At 45.2% G+C, this 16,480-nt stretch overlaps 2 protein-coding genes across 4 annotated transcripts in view; one reads left to right on the forward strand and one right to left on the reverse strand.

The window, feature by feature from the left end:
- Nucleotides 1-5,861, forward strand: part of LOC122540385 (multiple epidermal growth factor-like domains protein 6) — a 430,729-nt gene extending 424,868 nt beyond the window's left edge. For both annotated transcript variants that reach the window (XM_043676046.1, XM_043676049.1), the window contains exon 38: nucleotides 1,568-5,861. In XM_043676046.1, the coding sequence (XP_043531981.1) occupies nucleotides 1,568-1,647 (80 nt within the window). In that variant the 3' untranslated portion in view covers nucleotides 1,648-5,861. The remainder of the gene's footprint in view (nucleotides 1-1,567) is intronic.
- A 1,172-nt stretch (nucleotides 5,862-7,033) lies between these two features.
- Nucleotides 7,034-16,480, reverse strand: part of arhgef16 (Rho guanine nucleotide exchange factor (GEF) 16) — a 36,997-nt gene continuing 27,550 nt past the window's right edge. For both annotated transcript variants that reach the window (XM_043676065.1, XM_043676066.1), the window contains exons 10-14: nucleotides 16,282-16,436; nucleotides 14,867-15,079; nucleotides 13,141-13,205; nucleotides 10,738-10,839; nucleotides 7,034-9,345 (exon numbers count right to left, since the gene is read on the reverse strand). In XM_043676065.1, coding sequence (XP_043532000.1) covers nucleotides 9,206-9,345; nucleotides 10,738-10,839; nucleotides 13,141-13,205; nucleotides 14,867-15,079; nucleotides 16,282-16,436 — 675 coding nt within the window. In that variant the 3' untranslated portion in view covers nucleotides 7,034-9,205. The remainder of the gene's footprint in view (nucleotides 9,346-10,737; nucleotides 10,840-13,140; nucleotides 13,206-14,866; nucleotides 15,080-16,281; nucleotides 16,437-16,480) is intronic.

The following is a 16,480-nucleotide window of genomic DNA, read 5'->3' on the forward strand; positions in this document are numbered from 1 at the left end:
GGATCTGATTGAGACTTATAAGATTATTAAAGGATTGGACACTCTGGAGGCAGGAAACATGTTTCCGCTGATGGGTGAGTGCCGAACCAGAGGACACAGCTTTAAAATACGGGGTAGATCATTTAGGACAGAGATGAGGAGAAACTTCTTCACCCAGAGAGTGGTGGCTGTGTGGAATGCTCTGCCCCAGAGGGCAGTGGAGGCCCAGTCTCTGGATTCATTTAAGAAAGAGTTGGAAAGAGCTCTCAAAGATAGTGGAATCAAGGGTTATGCAGATAAGGCAGGAACAGGATACTGATTAGGAATGATCAGCCATGATCATGTTGAATGGCGGTGCAGGCTTGAAGGGCTGAATGGCCTACACCTGCACCTATTGTCTATTGTCTAACTCCGCCCACCACCCTTGGTTCCATAGCCTTTCATTCCCTTGCCTCACAAAAAAACAATCAACCATGGTTTTGAAATTTTCACCCAACTCTGTGATAGATTTTTGTGGGAAAAGAGTTTCGGAATCTTCCTGACCTTTCTACGAATAAGTACTTTGACCCTAGCTCCAATTGTCCCTCGAATGCGTCTGAATTTCACCTCGGTGTCCCACCCAATCCTTTCGCTACTTTCTCTTGGGGTGAAAAAATAATTGATTCACTAACTTCTCTTCCCAGAATCACTCCAAACATGATGAGTAATCAAAGGGTTTTTTTCTGCAATGTATCTATTTTGTGACTAAGCAGCTGTATGAGTGCCAGCACTATGTTGTTCTTCATCGTTTAGCCTAATCAATGAGCAGCATCAAGTTATCTAATGCCATCACACTGCCCGGCAGCATCTCTTTATAGTGATCAAAGTGTGGAACTCTATTCTCATTCACTGAAAATAGAACTGTTCAGTGTGCTCCTCATACTGTAAACTAACTAGGCATTAGCCTCTAACTCACTGCTTCCTAGCCTCAATCCTGCCTCTGGATCCAAACACTGTGAATTCAAGTCCCACTCCTGAGACTTGCTACAAAATCCACACTAACACTTCCAAGTGTTGTACTGAGGGACTACTGCACTGTCTAAGTTGCCATCTTTCAGATAAAACATTAAACTTGGCAGCAAGGGGACATCCACTGTCTCAGCTGATTGCAAAAGATCCTTCAATACCATTTGAAGAGAAACAGGGTAACTCTTCCCAGTGTTGTGGACACTATTTAATAGTTTAAATTATCACCATTATGAGAACAGGCTATCTAATCACAGATCTCTGCCTTTGCTGTTTAAAGAGCTTCCTGTGTGTGAATTAGCTACTCTAGTTTGGTTGCAACCATGACAACACTTCAAAACTACTTAACTGGTTATAAGACACTTTGGGATGTCTCAAGGTCAATGAGAGGTGCGATGTAAATGCAAGTTCTTACTTTCTACTTAAGTAGAGGCTGAAGATTAAGCCTGTGACTTTCTGGTTGCTATAGTTCAGCACTGTGCCCCATTCAGAATGATACCATGGGCAGATGTCAGGTGAGTGAGTCCACAGACACGGGGTGAACTATTGGTCATACCTTATTTTGTACTCTGTCTGGTTCCAGGAGGACCTCCCAAGCCACCACATCACCTGCAACCTGAATCCCACGGCAACGTGGCATCAGACAAATCATCAAGATCATAGTCAGCTGAGTGAGGCGGATATCATTCTGACCAGTGCCAACGAGACTGCTTTTGGACAGTACACCTTCCCACCACCCCCCCCCCCCCCCCCCCACCTGCCTGTCAAACCTTTCAGAAAGACTGCTGAAAGCAAAACCATTATATGGTAAAATCTCAAATTCAGAGGAATGGCCACAGGCCTATGCTATTATTCTGCCCAGTGATATTTTATTAAGAAGGGGAAAGGCTGATGGATTTTAGGATCCAGCCTCCTGTTGGGCTCAAAGACTAAGAAATGAGCAAGAAATTCAAAACCATTCCCCTCGTCAGGAAATGCCGGTCCGAATTCCTGAACGGTAAACAAACTCCAACTCTGTGGGCATCGAAACCATTTTTCATGAACTTTTTATATATATATATATATATATATATGTATATACATATTTTATTTTTATAAACCAAATCCCAGGAAGGCAAGATTAATAGAGATTACAACCCAGAGTTTGGCGAGATGATGCCTATTAATCCTAGTTCCAAAGCAGGAAAGGAAGTGACCATGGATGTTAGCCATCAGACCTCCTATCACATCATAGCTGGCATGGTGTGTTGGCCACAGTGTCTTTCAAAACAAAGTGGGCATTTGTAATCTGACTTTGTTGCTTCTCATTTACTACAATGTGCCCACGATGCAGGACTTCAGGAGGAGATACTAAAGATTAAGGAACTCAGTGTGCCCCACCACAGTGTAAATAATATGTGCCAACCATTGTGGAGACACTCAGGATGGACATTGGTGAGCTGAATGGAATGGGACAGTGATGAGAGAATGTGTCCTAGGTATACACTTCCATTACAGTCTGCTTCATCCACCTCAACAAAGCTTAGACCATCTTAAGCATCAGTCAGTCTGTGTTGCCTCCACATCACTGGCCAATTTCAGCTGATACCCATCCTGGCTTCACTTAACTGGATTCAGAAAAACTGGGACTTAACCATTAATCATTGTCCTGTTCATCTAGTTGGAGGTTACATAGCTTGGCCAGAACCACAACAGGACACATTGAATAAAGTCTTATCAAAAGAACAAACTTACTACATTGCAAAGTAGTTAAAAATCAAAGCTTCTGCCATATGGCATCTGGTGTGGATTTCCAAAAAAAGCATTTGATAAAGTGCCTCAGAAAAGGTTATTACATGAGCTAAAGCATTGTGACAGTGGAGGTAATATATGGATAAGAGGATTGGTGAACATACAGGGATCAGAAAGATGGGATTACTGGGGAGTTTTCAAACTAGCAGGATGTTACTGCCTGGGCGGTAATGTCCTTGCAGCTCAGCTATTTACAATCTGAATTAATGACTTCAATAAAGGCACCACAAGTAAGGTATCTGATGACACAGAGCCAAGTGGGACAGTAAGGTGCGAGAACACAAAGGGGCTAAGAAGGCCAATGAAGTGTAATGCGAGGTTGTTCACTGGTGTAGGAGAACAGAACATCAGAATTTTTTTTGTTAAATGGTGAGAAACTTTTAAATGTTGGCATTCAAGGGAATTTGGTTCATTGGAGTACTCCTGGGATAAGAGAACTGACCTATGTTGAGGTTAGAGGAACACGAGGTGAGTTTATTGAGACAGTAGGTTCTGAGAGTGTATTCGCCCTGGTTGGAAACTTTAGCACTATGACTGGACATAGTGTCAGGAAAAGAGATCAGTGATTTAAGACTGAGATGAGGAAGATTTCTTCACCTAGAAGATTGTGAATCTTTGGCATTCTGAACAATGAAGCAGCCCCCTTTCAGGTAGAGGATACTTAAGGCTGTGATTGATTCATTTTTGGATATGGGAATTGATCTCAAAGATTGGCAATAGTCGCAGGGAAGGTTGGGGGGGAGGGTAAGCTGCTGTTTTACTTATGCTCTTAAAAAGGAAGAATAGAAGGAGGTTTTATATCCATATTTCTTGGGCCTTTGAACATATCTCAATCTCTCTGTGCAACCCTCTATGCTGAAACTAAAGTAACCTCCTCCAGCACCCCCATCAAGGTCCTCAACATTACGCAAGGTCCTCATTTGCCAAGCACTAAAGATTTTTACCTGCTGCCACCCACCTTACCGCATCTTGGTTTAAGTCATTCAATTCTGCAATGTTCAAGCTCAACTGACTCTGTTAATCTGTTTCTCACATATCAAACTCACCACTGCCCTGCTCCCATCCCAAAACTAAAAAGACACAATAACTGTGTCAAACATCTGTAAAGTCTTTAGGTCCAATACAGTGTTGGCCCTCCTACAGCCATGGAGATCTTGCCTTGTGGACTCATACTCCCTTTGTTCGTGTTTGCATCACTCCATAAAAAGGCAACTGGTTATCCTTTGGATTAGTCACCACCTGCCTTTCAGGAGGCATTAACACAGTGATGAATGACAGAGACAATCTGAAAACAGTCAGAGCCAGAGAATGGACAGCCAAGCCTCCGTGACCCGATGGGAGCAAATATGCTGACATGTATTTCTCTCCTGTATAAACAGAACAATGAAAATAAAATGGAGTGAGAAATCGGGGATGGTCCAGCACTGGGAAACCACCGCTGTCTCCATGACAACCTGCTTTGATATCTCTTGACTTTCAATCTTTAAGGCTATAACGCGCCATGGTCAGTTCAGTATTTAAAGCAGCTTAAAAGCAGTTGACTATTATTTATTAATCCAATTAGTTACCATGACAACAACCGTATTAGGTCATGTTTTAGGCTTTTTGAAAAATCGACTTTCTTCTGTTTAACTGCAACCAATAGATTTTTAAATTCTAAACACTAATAATTTTACTTGCCTGCCACCTCAGTATTCAAGATGGCCCCAAGTCAGCATGGGATATCTGTGTGACCTTTTGCTTTAATTATCTCACACTGTCAGGCCGCCATTTATGTAATTTAACTAGAGAGGGGGCACCACTGTTGTAAACAATGACAAGGAGAAAAGGACAACTTCTGGAGAACAGTTGAAAGTGAGCTTGGAGGAGATCCAAGGTTGGGAAATCTCCACCACTCAGAGGGCAGCATTTGGTTCAGAGCCCAAATTCAAACTTGAGCCTATGTTTTGAAGAAACACACATGAATGTTTGGAGCAAAGAATCTAGACACTAGATTGGATATTCCAACGCCTGCCTCATTCCACTTGGATTGTGGTGAACGTTGGCCTAAAATGACCTACCACAAATTCCTCACCTCCCACCAGGATCTTTTACCGTGCAAGTTCTGACTGGAATGGAGGTACATCTGCCCTCAGGCCCACGCTGCTCCCATCTGCTCCAATTACCATTTCCTGGGATTGCCTGGCAGATGGAGTGGTTCACCCAGGGCTATTTAGTGTGAAAGGCCACCCCGATACTCATCCATTGGATTGAGAGAAGTGCCTTTCCTGAACTCCAGGTCTCCTGCAATCTCAGTCTGAGAAGCTGCTGAATGACCACTGAGCATCTTTGAGTGGTACTGCCCCTTTAACTGCTGTTAAGACACTGCAGTGTTGGTCTCCCCACTGGAGGAAGGAATTTCACTGGGAGCTCACTCTGTAATTCAGGGAAAATCGGGCAAGGTGGAGTCAGAGGGCTGAACAGAAATCCCTCTTACAGCAGGAGACTATTCCAAAGGGCTGCTTTATAAAAAAAAGTTACATTTGACCCTCTCCTTTTTTTAAGTTTTCACTGAATTTTCATGAACTATGCAACAAACACTTGAACTAAAGAATTGGCCTAGTCCTGGAAGAGTTAGAAGATGCCAATTGTGTGCTTGACATGATCTGTATTCAAAGAGAGTTCCAGCTTGGCTTACACCTCACAACTGGTTGTGTGTTGGAGGTTTTTTACGACAAAGATCTGACTGCTCCTCCTCCCGACAATGCCCCATGATTTAATAGTGAACAGATTACCAAGTTGCTGGTGGGGCATGTACATCAGAGCTCAGTTTTAATGGTCTGAATCAGGAGAATCTGCTGCTTATCGAGTCAACAGGCACTGCAGGGAGAAAGGGCAGGATTCTCACAGAATGAGACTAAACATCTCACATTCAGCAACAATCTATTCTAACAATAAATTAAAGGTGCTATTAAGAATATATGAATAAATTATCAGGGCATTTGTGTTTTATTCATACTGAGGTGCTGTATATGCTTGGTTTTCTAGCAAAACTGTTTATATTCCTGTGTACATTGTTACACCATAATAAAAGAATTCTGAACTCACCAGGGGTTGTTTTTAAATACAGCAAGAGAGACGTCCAACTGAATTTTAACTGGTTAATGGCTCTAGTTTCTCCTGGGCCTTGATTATTAACACAATAACTATTACATTCATCAATACTTATTTGGTACTATTTAACCTGTAGATGTGGCAATAGCTTATATTGTTTTAACATGTTAAAACATTGTAGAATACTTCACAGGGGCATTAGGAAAACCGGTCACTGGACCTCCTAAGGAGAACATTAGTTCAGGTGACCCTGCAAAGAGTTTAGAGTTAATGCAGTATCTCCAAGTGGAAGAGAAATAGAAATTTGGAGTGAACTCCAGGCAGCTGAAGGTGTAGTCACTGTTGGTAGAACGATTAGAATTGGAGATGTGCAAGAGGCTAGAGTCGGACAGTTGCAGGGATTGGAGTAGTGTTTGGACTGGAGATTGCAGAGACAGGGCAAAACCATGGAATGAACCGTAAACAAGGATGAGACCTTTGAAACAGAGACATTACTGAGCCATGAGCCAAAGTACAACAGTGAGTAAAAGGATGATGGGTGGACAGGATTTCGTGTTTTAGATAAATTCAGGATAATGAAAGAGTGTGCACAAGGTCAGCAGAAAGACAATATCTCAACCTGCTAGAAAGCTTTTGTTTTAGTAAAGGCAAGGCCAAAATCCACGCAAGAGCTATTAAGACTGATCATTCAGCTAACTGGACGCCTTGAGTGGACTCCTCTCCAGACTTCAAGCCCTGTGGAGCATTACGTATCAGATTCAAGTCTCACGGCAGCAATGTAAACAAAATCTCAGCTAACAAGCCCAGCGCAGAACTGAAGGAGTGCTGTACCTTTCATCAGCACCATCTTTCACAAATGCCATTAAACCAAGGATTCTGTTTGCGGTCTCGTAGACAAAAGACCCCATGGCACATTACAATGAGAACAAGGGGCATGTGATCTTTCTGTCAGATCCCAGCCTAAATTAGTGTCTCCTTATCACCTTTCTGTGTGTGACACCTTACTGTTCCCAAATTGGCTGCAACACTATAACAGCGGCCACACTGAAAACTGCCTTCAAAGTGCTGAGAGGAGAGATTGTTCTTTCACTGGGCTCTCTCCAACCCATTCATTCCTAACACTGCAGAAGAAACCCTCAGACTTAAATCCAGAAATTCGCCAACATAAATTGTAAGAAATATTTATTTGTACATTCATAAAAACTGCCCATCTCAGGAATATGCATCATTTAATTAATAAACATTTGGCAAGTTCCAGTGTGACTATCAAATGGCAGACGATGATCAATGAATTGATCATCTCAACAAAGGGGAGTTCAGCAGCAAAAGCAAAATCATGGTGGTTTCTTTAACCCTGAGCCCACCTCTACATTGTTGCCCTTTGCTGGTCAGTTTTGTTAAGATTTACTGGGTGACATTTAAAATCCTCCTCAAAATTAAGGAATCTTCCTTTACTTGAAACCCCTCTCCCTGTTATCTTAAGTAAAACGTATCTTGGCAGCAATGTGAAGCAGGAGTCAGCAAATCAGCTCGCCAATGCATGCATGTTCTGTTAGGTTTCCCATTGATGGTGAGGGGGAAGGAAAATGAGCTGGCAATGGCAGAGGGTGGCACTAAATCACTGCAGACAATGTTAACAGAGTGTTGGCGATGGGAAGAGATCTCCCTCCTTCCAAAACAAGCATCATTGATTGTGTCTCTACAACATTATTCTACACCACCAAACCAAGAACGTTTTAGCCTGGGATGGGTATTGAACCTGGAAGTCTCCTACTCAGCTCAGAACACATTGGTGGCTGGGGATTGGGCAATTGTGGATGGATTTCCTTCCTGAGCCTGACCATCAGAATCTCAGAATCTTTGGCAAAAATAAAAGTCCACAAAATGCCCATGCTTGGAATAGGAGAGGAACGACACTCACCAGGTCGAGCCCCACAGGGAACTGTAGGCAACGCATCACAAGGTCAGTTCATGGTAGGGGAAGGCTCTCAGGGAGGGCCTTTATAAAGCAGTCATTTCTCACCAAACTGCAAAGTAAAGCAAGCAGTTCAAGGTTATCGAGGATGGGAGCAAGGCGAATGTTTATTTTTGGCACTCTTGTACAGATATCCTAAAATCAAGCAGGTTCAAATTAAAGACATCTTCCTCACCAGGACTGTCGAGATGGGCCAGTCAGGAGCAGGAATGTAACAAATTAGTGGTATAAGCCATCTGCTCGATAATGTATTCCTCTGTTTAACCACTTCCTGCTTTGTCTCCATTGTCCACACCCTGCTCGTCCTCCTTGGAGGTGTGTGTGTGTGCGCAGCACTCCAGTGCCCATGGACACCAGCCTGGTTTCAATGATCAGCATTAGGATTTGAGGTTTCACTGTGTGGCTTCAGAAGTTAAGCCTTCCAAAACCAGCTATCCTTAACAGAAGATGGATAGAACGCAAGGAGTCGGAGAAGGGAATTGTGACCAATTGTATGCATGGTATTCACAAGAGAAATTTGATTAAGAATCTCGGTGACAGAGCCCATATGATCAGTCAATACCATCCTCAGTGAACAAGCTGAGGGTAATGAACTACGCTTGCTTTTAGAGTTGCTCCGAGTCATACACAGCCTCCCTATCATTGTGGAAGGTGTGGGCAGGGAACAGCTTTATTTTGGTTTCTAACTTTAAAGGTGTTCAACATGGAACAAGAGCTTTGTTTAACTGGAGTAACTGATCAATAGGTTTGTCTGCTGGAACAGATCTCTTGCAATACCTCGCATCGGTTACTGATAGACACCAATCTGCAGCAAAGCAAACAAAAGTTCTTAAAACCTTCCATTTCAGATGCTGAATTAGGATCTGCTTTGGTAATGCTGGAATTTCACTCCTGGATTAGGTATTGAACTCATGGAAAAAAAAAATCAGGAATGGTAGGTTTTTAACTACAATCACCCTCCCCTGTCACTCCACTCCCCTCCACGCCCCCCAATCTCTACGTCCATAGTCACATGGATCCTGAGTTTAAAAATATATAGCATTTCAAATTCTGCTTTAAAAAGTACCTTGCTGCGCACACAGGGCGTAATCAAAGAGGCTGGTGACTGGGTTACCAATCATTTGCAATCAGAGTCAAACTCCTTTTGAAAAATATATTCCTTAACCACCCCTGACTAACATATTTAATCCATTGATCATTTTTGATGGGTCATTCAGCCCCAGTGCTACAATTACACAGTCTGATGGCAATGACTAATGGGAAAAGTTGGTTGCCAAGTTTGTCACAACAGCCTTGGCAGTTTTGTTAAAATCCAGGCTCCGTCACACCAGAACAAACGGAGCTTTGGCTCTGACGCCAGAACTAGACGTCAGTTTCAATCCGCAATCTCTCCATTCGCTGGACGTTTCGTCGCACCGCGACGCGATTGGTTATTTCCTTGGCGCAGGACTCAGGAAACCAGCCCATCTCCCAGTCACGTATCCTCTCTCCCCGGTACCAGCCTATTCAGAGAAAGGGGGAAGATGCCGTTAGAGTATCAGAGAGAAAGCAGGGAGTGGAGGGAGTGAGATCTAGCAAAGCCCTAACAAGATGGGCAAGTGGAGGGGGCACTTGGTGTGGTCAAGGGTACAAGGAATGGACACTTTGGGAACAGGATATTCAAATACATTCAAATTAGTGAGGGTAACAGAAAATCCCAGATACCCCTTCTGAGCAAACTCAACGACACACAGGCTTTTTGACTGCAAGGGGGCATCACAGAAACTGAACAATCAAGCTCTTGTCTGACAGTTGGACTCAGCCTCCAGACGCTTGCTTAGTCCTGGAATGATTCAACCAGTTGCCTCACTCCAAAGATCCGGAGTGCAGAGTTGGAGCTACCCGAGAGGGAGAGGTGAAGGGGGAACCGGAGTTGTGACGCACATCACAGTCTCAAATGTTGTGACAACACTAAATCTGAAGGCTAGAGCCTTAACCAAGGCACCAGTGGACAGCGACTTACCAATCAGTGGAGCTGCCCCTCCCCCCTCACCAAGGGTGAATACTTTACAGAGAGGAAGTTGCTTGAGAAAAGCATTTGTTAGGAAAATATATCATCACGTAGAATGACTTCATAAGTCCTAGCCAGAATGGGCATGACTGACAGGGTAATTACTGATTCACAGTGGGAGACCACACTGCCAGAGGTGACTGGGATTGATCTTAGACACAATTTATATGTAATTACTCTTCCCTCACTGTGTTTTGCTGGAAATATAACCATGATTTAAAATTAGGGCGCTTCGCCACAATTTCAGAAACAGGTTCGCAGACCTGGGTAAATGAGATGTACCAGGACGCCCCTCCTGCTGACGCCATAATGTGGAGAATCGCTCGGTTTATTGAACCGCACTTAATCCACTGGCTGGTTCCACAGGGAATAAGACCACCCCCAAGTGCAAGGAGCAGCAGGGAATTTGTGAAACAAAAACACAGGGTGTGAAACAGGCGCAGAACCCGCAGTAACATGTAAACATTTCAAAATTAGAACATTTAAAAAAGGTGAGAGGATAGAAACAAATCTGACAGTTCCTTCAAGGAGCGAGCCCAACGCAGTGGGATGAATGATTTTCTCCTGCGCTGTTTGGTTCCAGCTGTACTTGCCCGTCCTCAGCTGAAAGCTCTGGAAGGGAGAAGGTCTCAGTGGCCACCACCACTGAGTGAACCCAGATGGTGCCTAAGGAGGGGGAATGGTTGAACCAACCCTACACAGTAGTGTGTCTCAAGCCAGTAGTACCCAGATCAGAGACCTTGTCTCATCCTGGGAGGCTGAAGCCCAATGATGCCTTCATGCACTGGAGAGCCACACAGTTCGGGAAATCTATGGCCACACAGGGTTCCTTCCTCAGACTTACCATCAACCTTTTGGAGGACCACGATCACATCAGCCTGCTGGAGTGTCAGCTCATCTGGCTGTTTGGCCAAATAGGCCTTGGTAATCTCCACCTGTGGGAGGCCTAGGAGAAAGGAAGGGGAAAGCCAGTCATCCCCTACACCAACAACAACTTTGTATTCCAACAGCACCTCTTAGACCCTGGGGGTAAAATGCCAAGGCACTTTGGAGGAGCAACCATCATTGACACTGGCCACAGGCAAACACAACCTCAGTGAAAGACGGAGAGGGGCAGAAGAATTTAAACAAGGAATGTTGCAACTCAGTGAGCCTGTGAGAAAACGCCCAGTTCCCAATGATGGAGGGAGGGCACAGCTCTCAGAGAAGGTGGGCAGGACAGGAGGATGGGGCTGGGCAGGAATTGAGGAGGTTGCGGAGTTAGAGAGCAGTGAAGCTATAAAGGAATAAGAGACTGAATTTTTCAGAAGAGGTCTTGGTGGAGCAGGAGCCAATGTGAGTTTAGCATGAACTTGTACGACAGTGTATGGCTGGGGGAAGGCTGCAGGTTCACTCCTGAATCTGCAACATAGGGCCACCCTGACAATAAAAGTGCTCTGGTTTTGTTTTAGAAACAGGGTTTGTGCACATTCTAATCCCCTGATGCTGCCTCTGCACCCACTGAGTGGGTGTGATAGTCTCAGCTGTTGATCCTGTTCAGCACAAACACAGGAAACTGGCCTTCCCTCCTGTCACAGCCCAAGGTTTGGGGACTCTGCAGAATAACCCTGAGGGATCAATTTCTCAGCTGAAACCTTTCCTACCCATGTCCCACCCTGAAAGTGAAACCACACCATAGGCTCCAGTATTCACAGTTGCTGCTCAGCCAATGACTGGTAGCGGGGAGGAGGGTACATTCAATAATTTCAAGTCAAGTTGCTTCCCTTGACCACGTGCTGATGCTGACTCCAGGTCATATTGAGGCCAGGACCAAGTAAGGACTGCTCTGTCAGAGAGAAATCACAGAATCCCTACAGTGTGGAAGCAGGCCATTTGTTCCATCGAGTCCACACTGACCCTCAGAAGAGTATCCCATCCAGACCCAACCCCCTAACCTATCCCTGTAATCCCACATTTCCCATGGCCAATCCACCTTGACTACACACCCATGCACATTATGGCCAATTTAGCATGGCCAATCCAACTACGCACATCTTTGGATTGTGGGAGGAAACCGGAGCACCCAGAGGACACCCATGCGGACACGGGGAGAACGTGCAAACTCCACACAGACGGTTGCCCGAGGACGTAGCGCTCCTCGTGTCCTGGCCAACATTTGTCACAGAATTAACAGCAACAATTAGACCATATGATGTAGGACAAATGTAGGCCGTTCGGCCCATCAAGTCTGCTCTATCATCCAATGAGATTATGACCAATTTGATAATTCTCAACTGTTTTCCTGCATTTTCTTTGTAACCCTCAGTTCCCTTATTGATTAAATATCTGTCTCAGCCTAGAATCTACTTAATGACCCAGCCTCGATAGCCCTCTGAGCTAAAGAATTCCACAGATTCACAGTTTTCAGAGAAAAAAAAAACTTCCTCCTCATCTCTGTCCTAAATGTTCACCCCCTTATCAGATATTATGCTCTGGTCATGGACTTTCCCCTGAGGTGAAACAGCCTTGCTGCATCTATCCTGTCTAAGAATTCTGAGGAAGGGTCACCAGACCTGAAATGTTAACTCTGATTTCTCACCCCAGATGCTGCCAGGCCTGTTGAGCTTTTCCAGCAATTTCTGCTTTTGGTTTCGATTTCCAGCATCTGCAGTTCTTGTAGTTTTTATTTACTGTCTAAGAATCTTAGAGAAAGTGAGGACTGCAGATGCTGGAGATCAGAGTCGAAACGTGTGGTGCTGGAAAAGCACAGCAGGTCAGGCAACACCCAAGGAGCAGGCGAGGATGAAGAGCTTATGCTCGAAACGTTGGCTCTCGATGATGTCTAAGAACCTAGTTTGTTTCAATATGTTCTGCCCAAAGATTTGTTTCCTATTAACAGTCAAGTTCCTGTGAGCAGGATCATCTTTGTTTACATAAGGCCTCACACAAGAGAGAGATGTGACAATGCAACATGGCAACAGCAAAGTCCTCCTTACCTCGATAACCAAAGTGAAGGTCACTGGTAACAGTTTGTTTTGCGATCAGCAACCATTACTCAAATCTTTCCCTACCAATTTCAAAGGCATTACCCTGACAACCACGTTCAACTTGCAAGCCAAACTGAAGGTAAAGTGGGGGGGGGGGGGGGGGAAGAGACAGGAATCAGATGGCTTTTGGAGAACAGCATTGTTTTGCCTTCTGAGTCTTGTGGCTGAGGTATTTAGCTGTGGTTTCGGTTTCTGTCGGACAGATGCAGCGCTGACCGTACCTTCTTTATTGACGAGGTCGTCATGGTTCTCCTGGAGGGCGTGGATCCAGCGAGCTCGGTCGCTCCTGTCATGAAAGAAACAGCAGCAGTGCTCACATTACACTGTGGCCTTGAGGGAGCCCAGGACACTGTGACACACTCCTCCTCCTCCCCCCTCCACCCTTACTTCCACTGACACATTGAGATTCAGCCACCCTCTCTCGCAGACCACTGCTGCTTGCCCAGAGGATCTTGGGACCTCACCAGAACCATCTGATAATCCAACCAAGAGCTTCCATGCATAATTCTGAACAACCAGCAGATGGCGGTGTCTGACCAACATCTCTCAAACCACCCACAAGCAAAACTTGCATAAAAAAAAATCATATCTAAGCTGTAATATACCAAGAGGGCCATTAGTTTCACAAACATTTGCCTCTTCTCCAATACTGGAGTCACAAGGTAAACAAGGATTCTGAATGTTTCTAAACTGGGTATTGAAGAGGGAACAGGTTGACAGAACAGTCACGCCTTACTCTCAGCCTGACTCCATAATCCCCTCGAGCTGGGAATACCAAATATATTCAGATCATTTAATTGAGTGACATTTCATGGACTATTCTCCCCACCTCCGGTCATTTTCTGTTTGCGAAAATCGATGGTCACCAAGATGTAGTAGAAAATGTTGACGGCCTGATCAGTGGAGATCGCAGGTTCAAATCTCACCAGTGCAGGCTAAAGTTTGATTTTAATTTTTAAAAAGGCGAGTGAGGGGTGGCTCCAGGTAAAACAAATAGGACCAAAAATCGGGTTCACATCAGGACAAAAAACTGGCTTCAAAAACAGCATCTGGTTTTTCCCCAGAGCTCAACTGGTCTACCTGAAGATTTCAGTCAGTCACAGCATATGGTTGATCCAATGGCCTCAGGAAAAGACATGCCCCAGAATAAATAAATTGATTAATGATATGTTAGTAGATCAGACAGAGGTTGATCAACGTCTAGAATAAGTTGCTGGACAAGGTGGACAGACGAGGGAAATAGCTGATTGCTGTGACTGAAGGGCTTCATTGCATTGGCACTTTTACTAAGGAGTGATGCCCTTGGGATAAGGGGGTGGCAGCTCAAGAGAAAAACGTACTACTCCTGGTCTCCGTGGTGATAATATCAGGTTGGATCTGGGATTAGCCGCACTTCAACCTACTCCAGGTGGGAGATCAAGCTAAAGAATGATCTCCATTGCCCCGCTCCCCCTCTGAATCGTTAGGCAGAACTGTCCCATTACTGAGTTGCACGGTTCGGCCTGGTTTAAGATCAGGCCTGAGGCCATGGCTGTCAGCTGATGTGTCTGGGGCACCAGCACTGACCATGGGCCTTCCTATGGGGAGGGAAATACACAGAGATTCCAGGGCCTGAGTATTTTGCAATGACCTCCCTGACAAAGTTAACCTGGAGACAAATCGAGCGTGAGGATTAGTGCTGACCTCAGCTGTGGTGCTCAACACAACTGAATGAGCATCTCAACACATCGCTGCTTCAGGTCAGAAGTATTTGTCGAGTAGGAAGTCCCATGGAGGGCCCTCTCTGTAACAGCGAGGGCCAAAGAGGAGAAAACAGTGGAGAAAAAGGGGAAGAGAAGAGGAAAACAGAGGGAAAAGGTGGGAAATAGTGGGAAGGTCACTAAGGAAATTCCAGTTCACTAGAGGAAGCACAAACACAGACACAGATGGTTGGTCGATGGCACTTACTCGGAGTCTGTAGCTAACACAATTTCCTCCATTTCACCAGCGCTGCTCTTCTTCATGTTTATTTTGAAGAGGCTAGCATTGGAGTTGGTGCGAGGGAGGGTTCCACCACTCACGGCCTTGCCTGGGGGAGAGTGGGGAGACTCGTTGCTCTCCAGCGCTTCCACCTCCACCTGGTCCAACATGGCGTAGTCCTGTACCGTGTAACTCTCCTCACTGCCAAGAAAGGACAACAAGCTTCAGTCCCTGGTCACAATGAGACAGACTCAACACCTGACCTTTGATCCCCAAAACATCCCCCTTGGTCATGTTGATAGATGAAGAACATTGGGGAAGGGAAGAGACAATCACATGTTCACACAGGGTCGAGCATCTGGTTATCAATGGTCCCAAGCTCTGCTTTACTCCCATATGCTCATCTGGGCAAATGAGTGTATGGAGGCACACAAATGTACAAATTATGAATAGGAGTAGGCCATTCAGCCCCTCAAGCCTTCAACACTCCATAAGATCCTGGCGGATCGGACTGTAATCTCGAGTGCATGTTTCTACCTGCCCTTGAAAAGCCTTCAACCCTTTTCTGGGGAAGAATCAGTCTACCTAGTTCTTAGGGCTAAAGGAATCTAAGGGTATGGGGAGAAAGCAGGAACGGGGGATTGAGTTGGATGATCAACCAAAATTGTATGGAATGGCAAAACAAACCCGAAGACTCTTATTTTCTATGTTTCTACTTCTGTCTTAAAAATATTCAGTGACTGAGAGAGAGTCATGGCCCTCATAGGGAAAAAAAAACTGTCTAACTTCTGTTTTAAGTGGGTGACCCCTGATTATTAACCAGCGATTGAGGCTTCACACTTAACCAAGAGATACAGATGACCAGGTACGGCAGATGGGTGGCACAGTGGTTAGCACTGCTGCCTCACAGCGCCAGAGACCCGGGCTCAATTCCCGCCTCAGGCGACTGACTGTGTGGAGTTTGCACATTCTCCCCGTGTCTGCGTGGGTTTCCTCCGGGTGCTCCGGTTTCCTCCCACAGTCCAGAAACATGCAGGTTAGGTGAATTGGCCATGCTAAATTGCCCGTAGTGTTAGGGGCAGGGGTAAATGTAGGGGAATGGGTCTGGGTGGGTTGCGCTTCGGCGGGTTGGTGTGGACTTGTTGGGCCGAAGGGCCTGTTTCCACACGGTAAGTAATCTAATCTAAATGGCTCCCTGTGGCTGGTCGACAACACAGATCACAAGATCACTATCCAGTGACAGTAGAGGATAGTGATCGAGTCGGGACATTGTGTTTGGTTGTGATAACTTGCAGCAACTCTCTAACAATCCTCCATCACCCTTTCTTGCCTCATTACCAACACTTGTCTACAGTCACTGCTCAAATACCAGGTTTCCAGGGTAACCTGCAGAGGAGAGATACCTTCGTTTCCGGGTAACGATCAACACATCATTGAAAAGGAAGAGGAAACAACTTTGCTTCCCAAACACTTTGCGCAAGATTCCAGATTCTTCCACAAAGACAGTCAGCTCCCCACTTTTCTGTAGCCATCGTGAGGTGGAGATGAGGGGGAAGGCCTAGAACACAGAGGGGAGATTCAGAAAGGCCATTCATAGGGGGG

Source organism: Chiloscyllium plagiosum, chromosome 34, assembly GCF_004010195.1.
Source record: "Chiloscyllium plagiosum isolate BGI_BamShark_2017 chromosome 34, ASM401019v2, whole genome shotgun sequence".
Taxonomy (NCBI): domain Eukaryota; kingdom Metazoa; phylum Chordata; class Chondrichthyes; order Orectolobiformes; family Hemiscylliidae; genus Chiloscyllium; species Chiloscyllium plagiosum.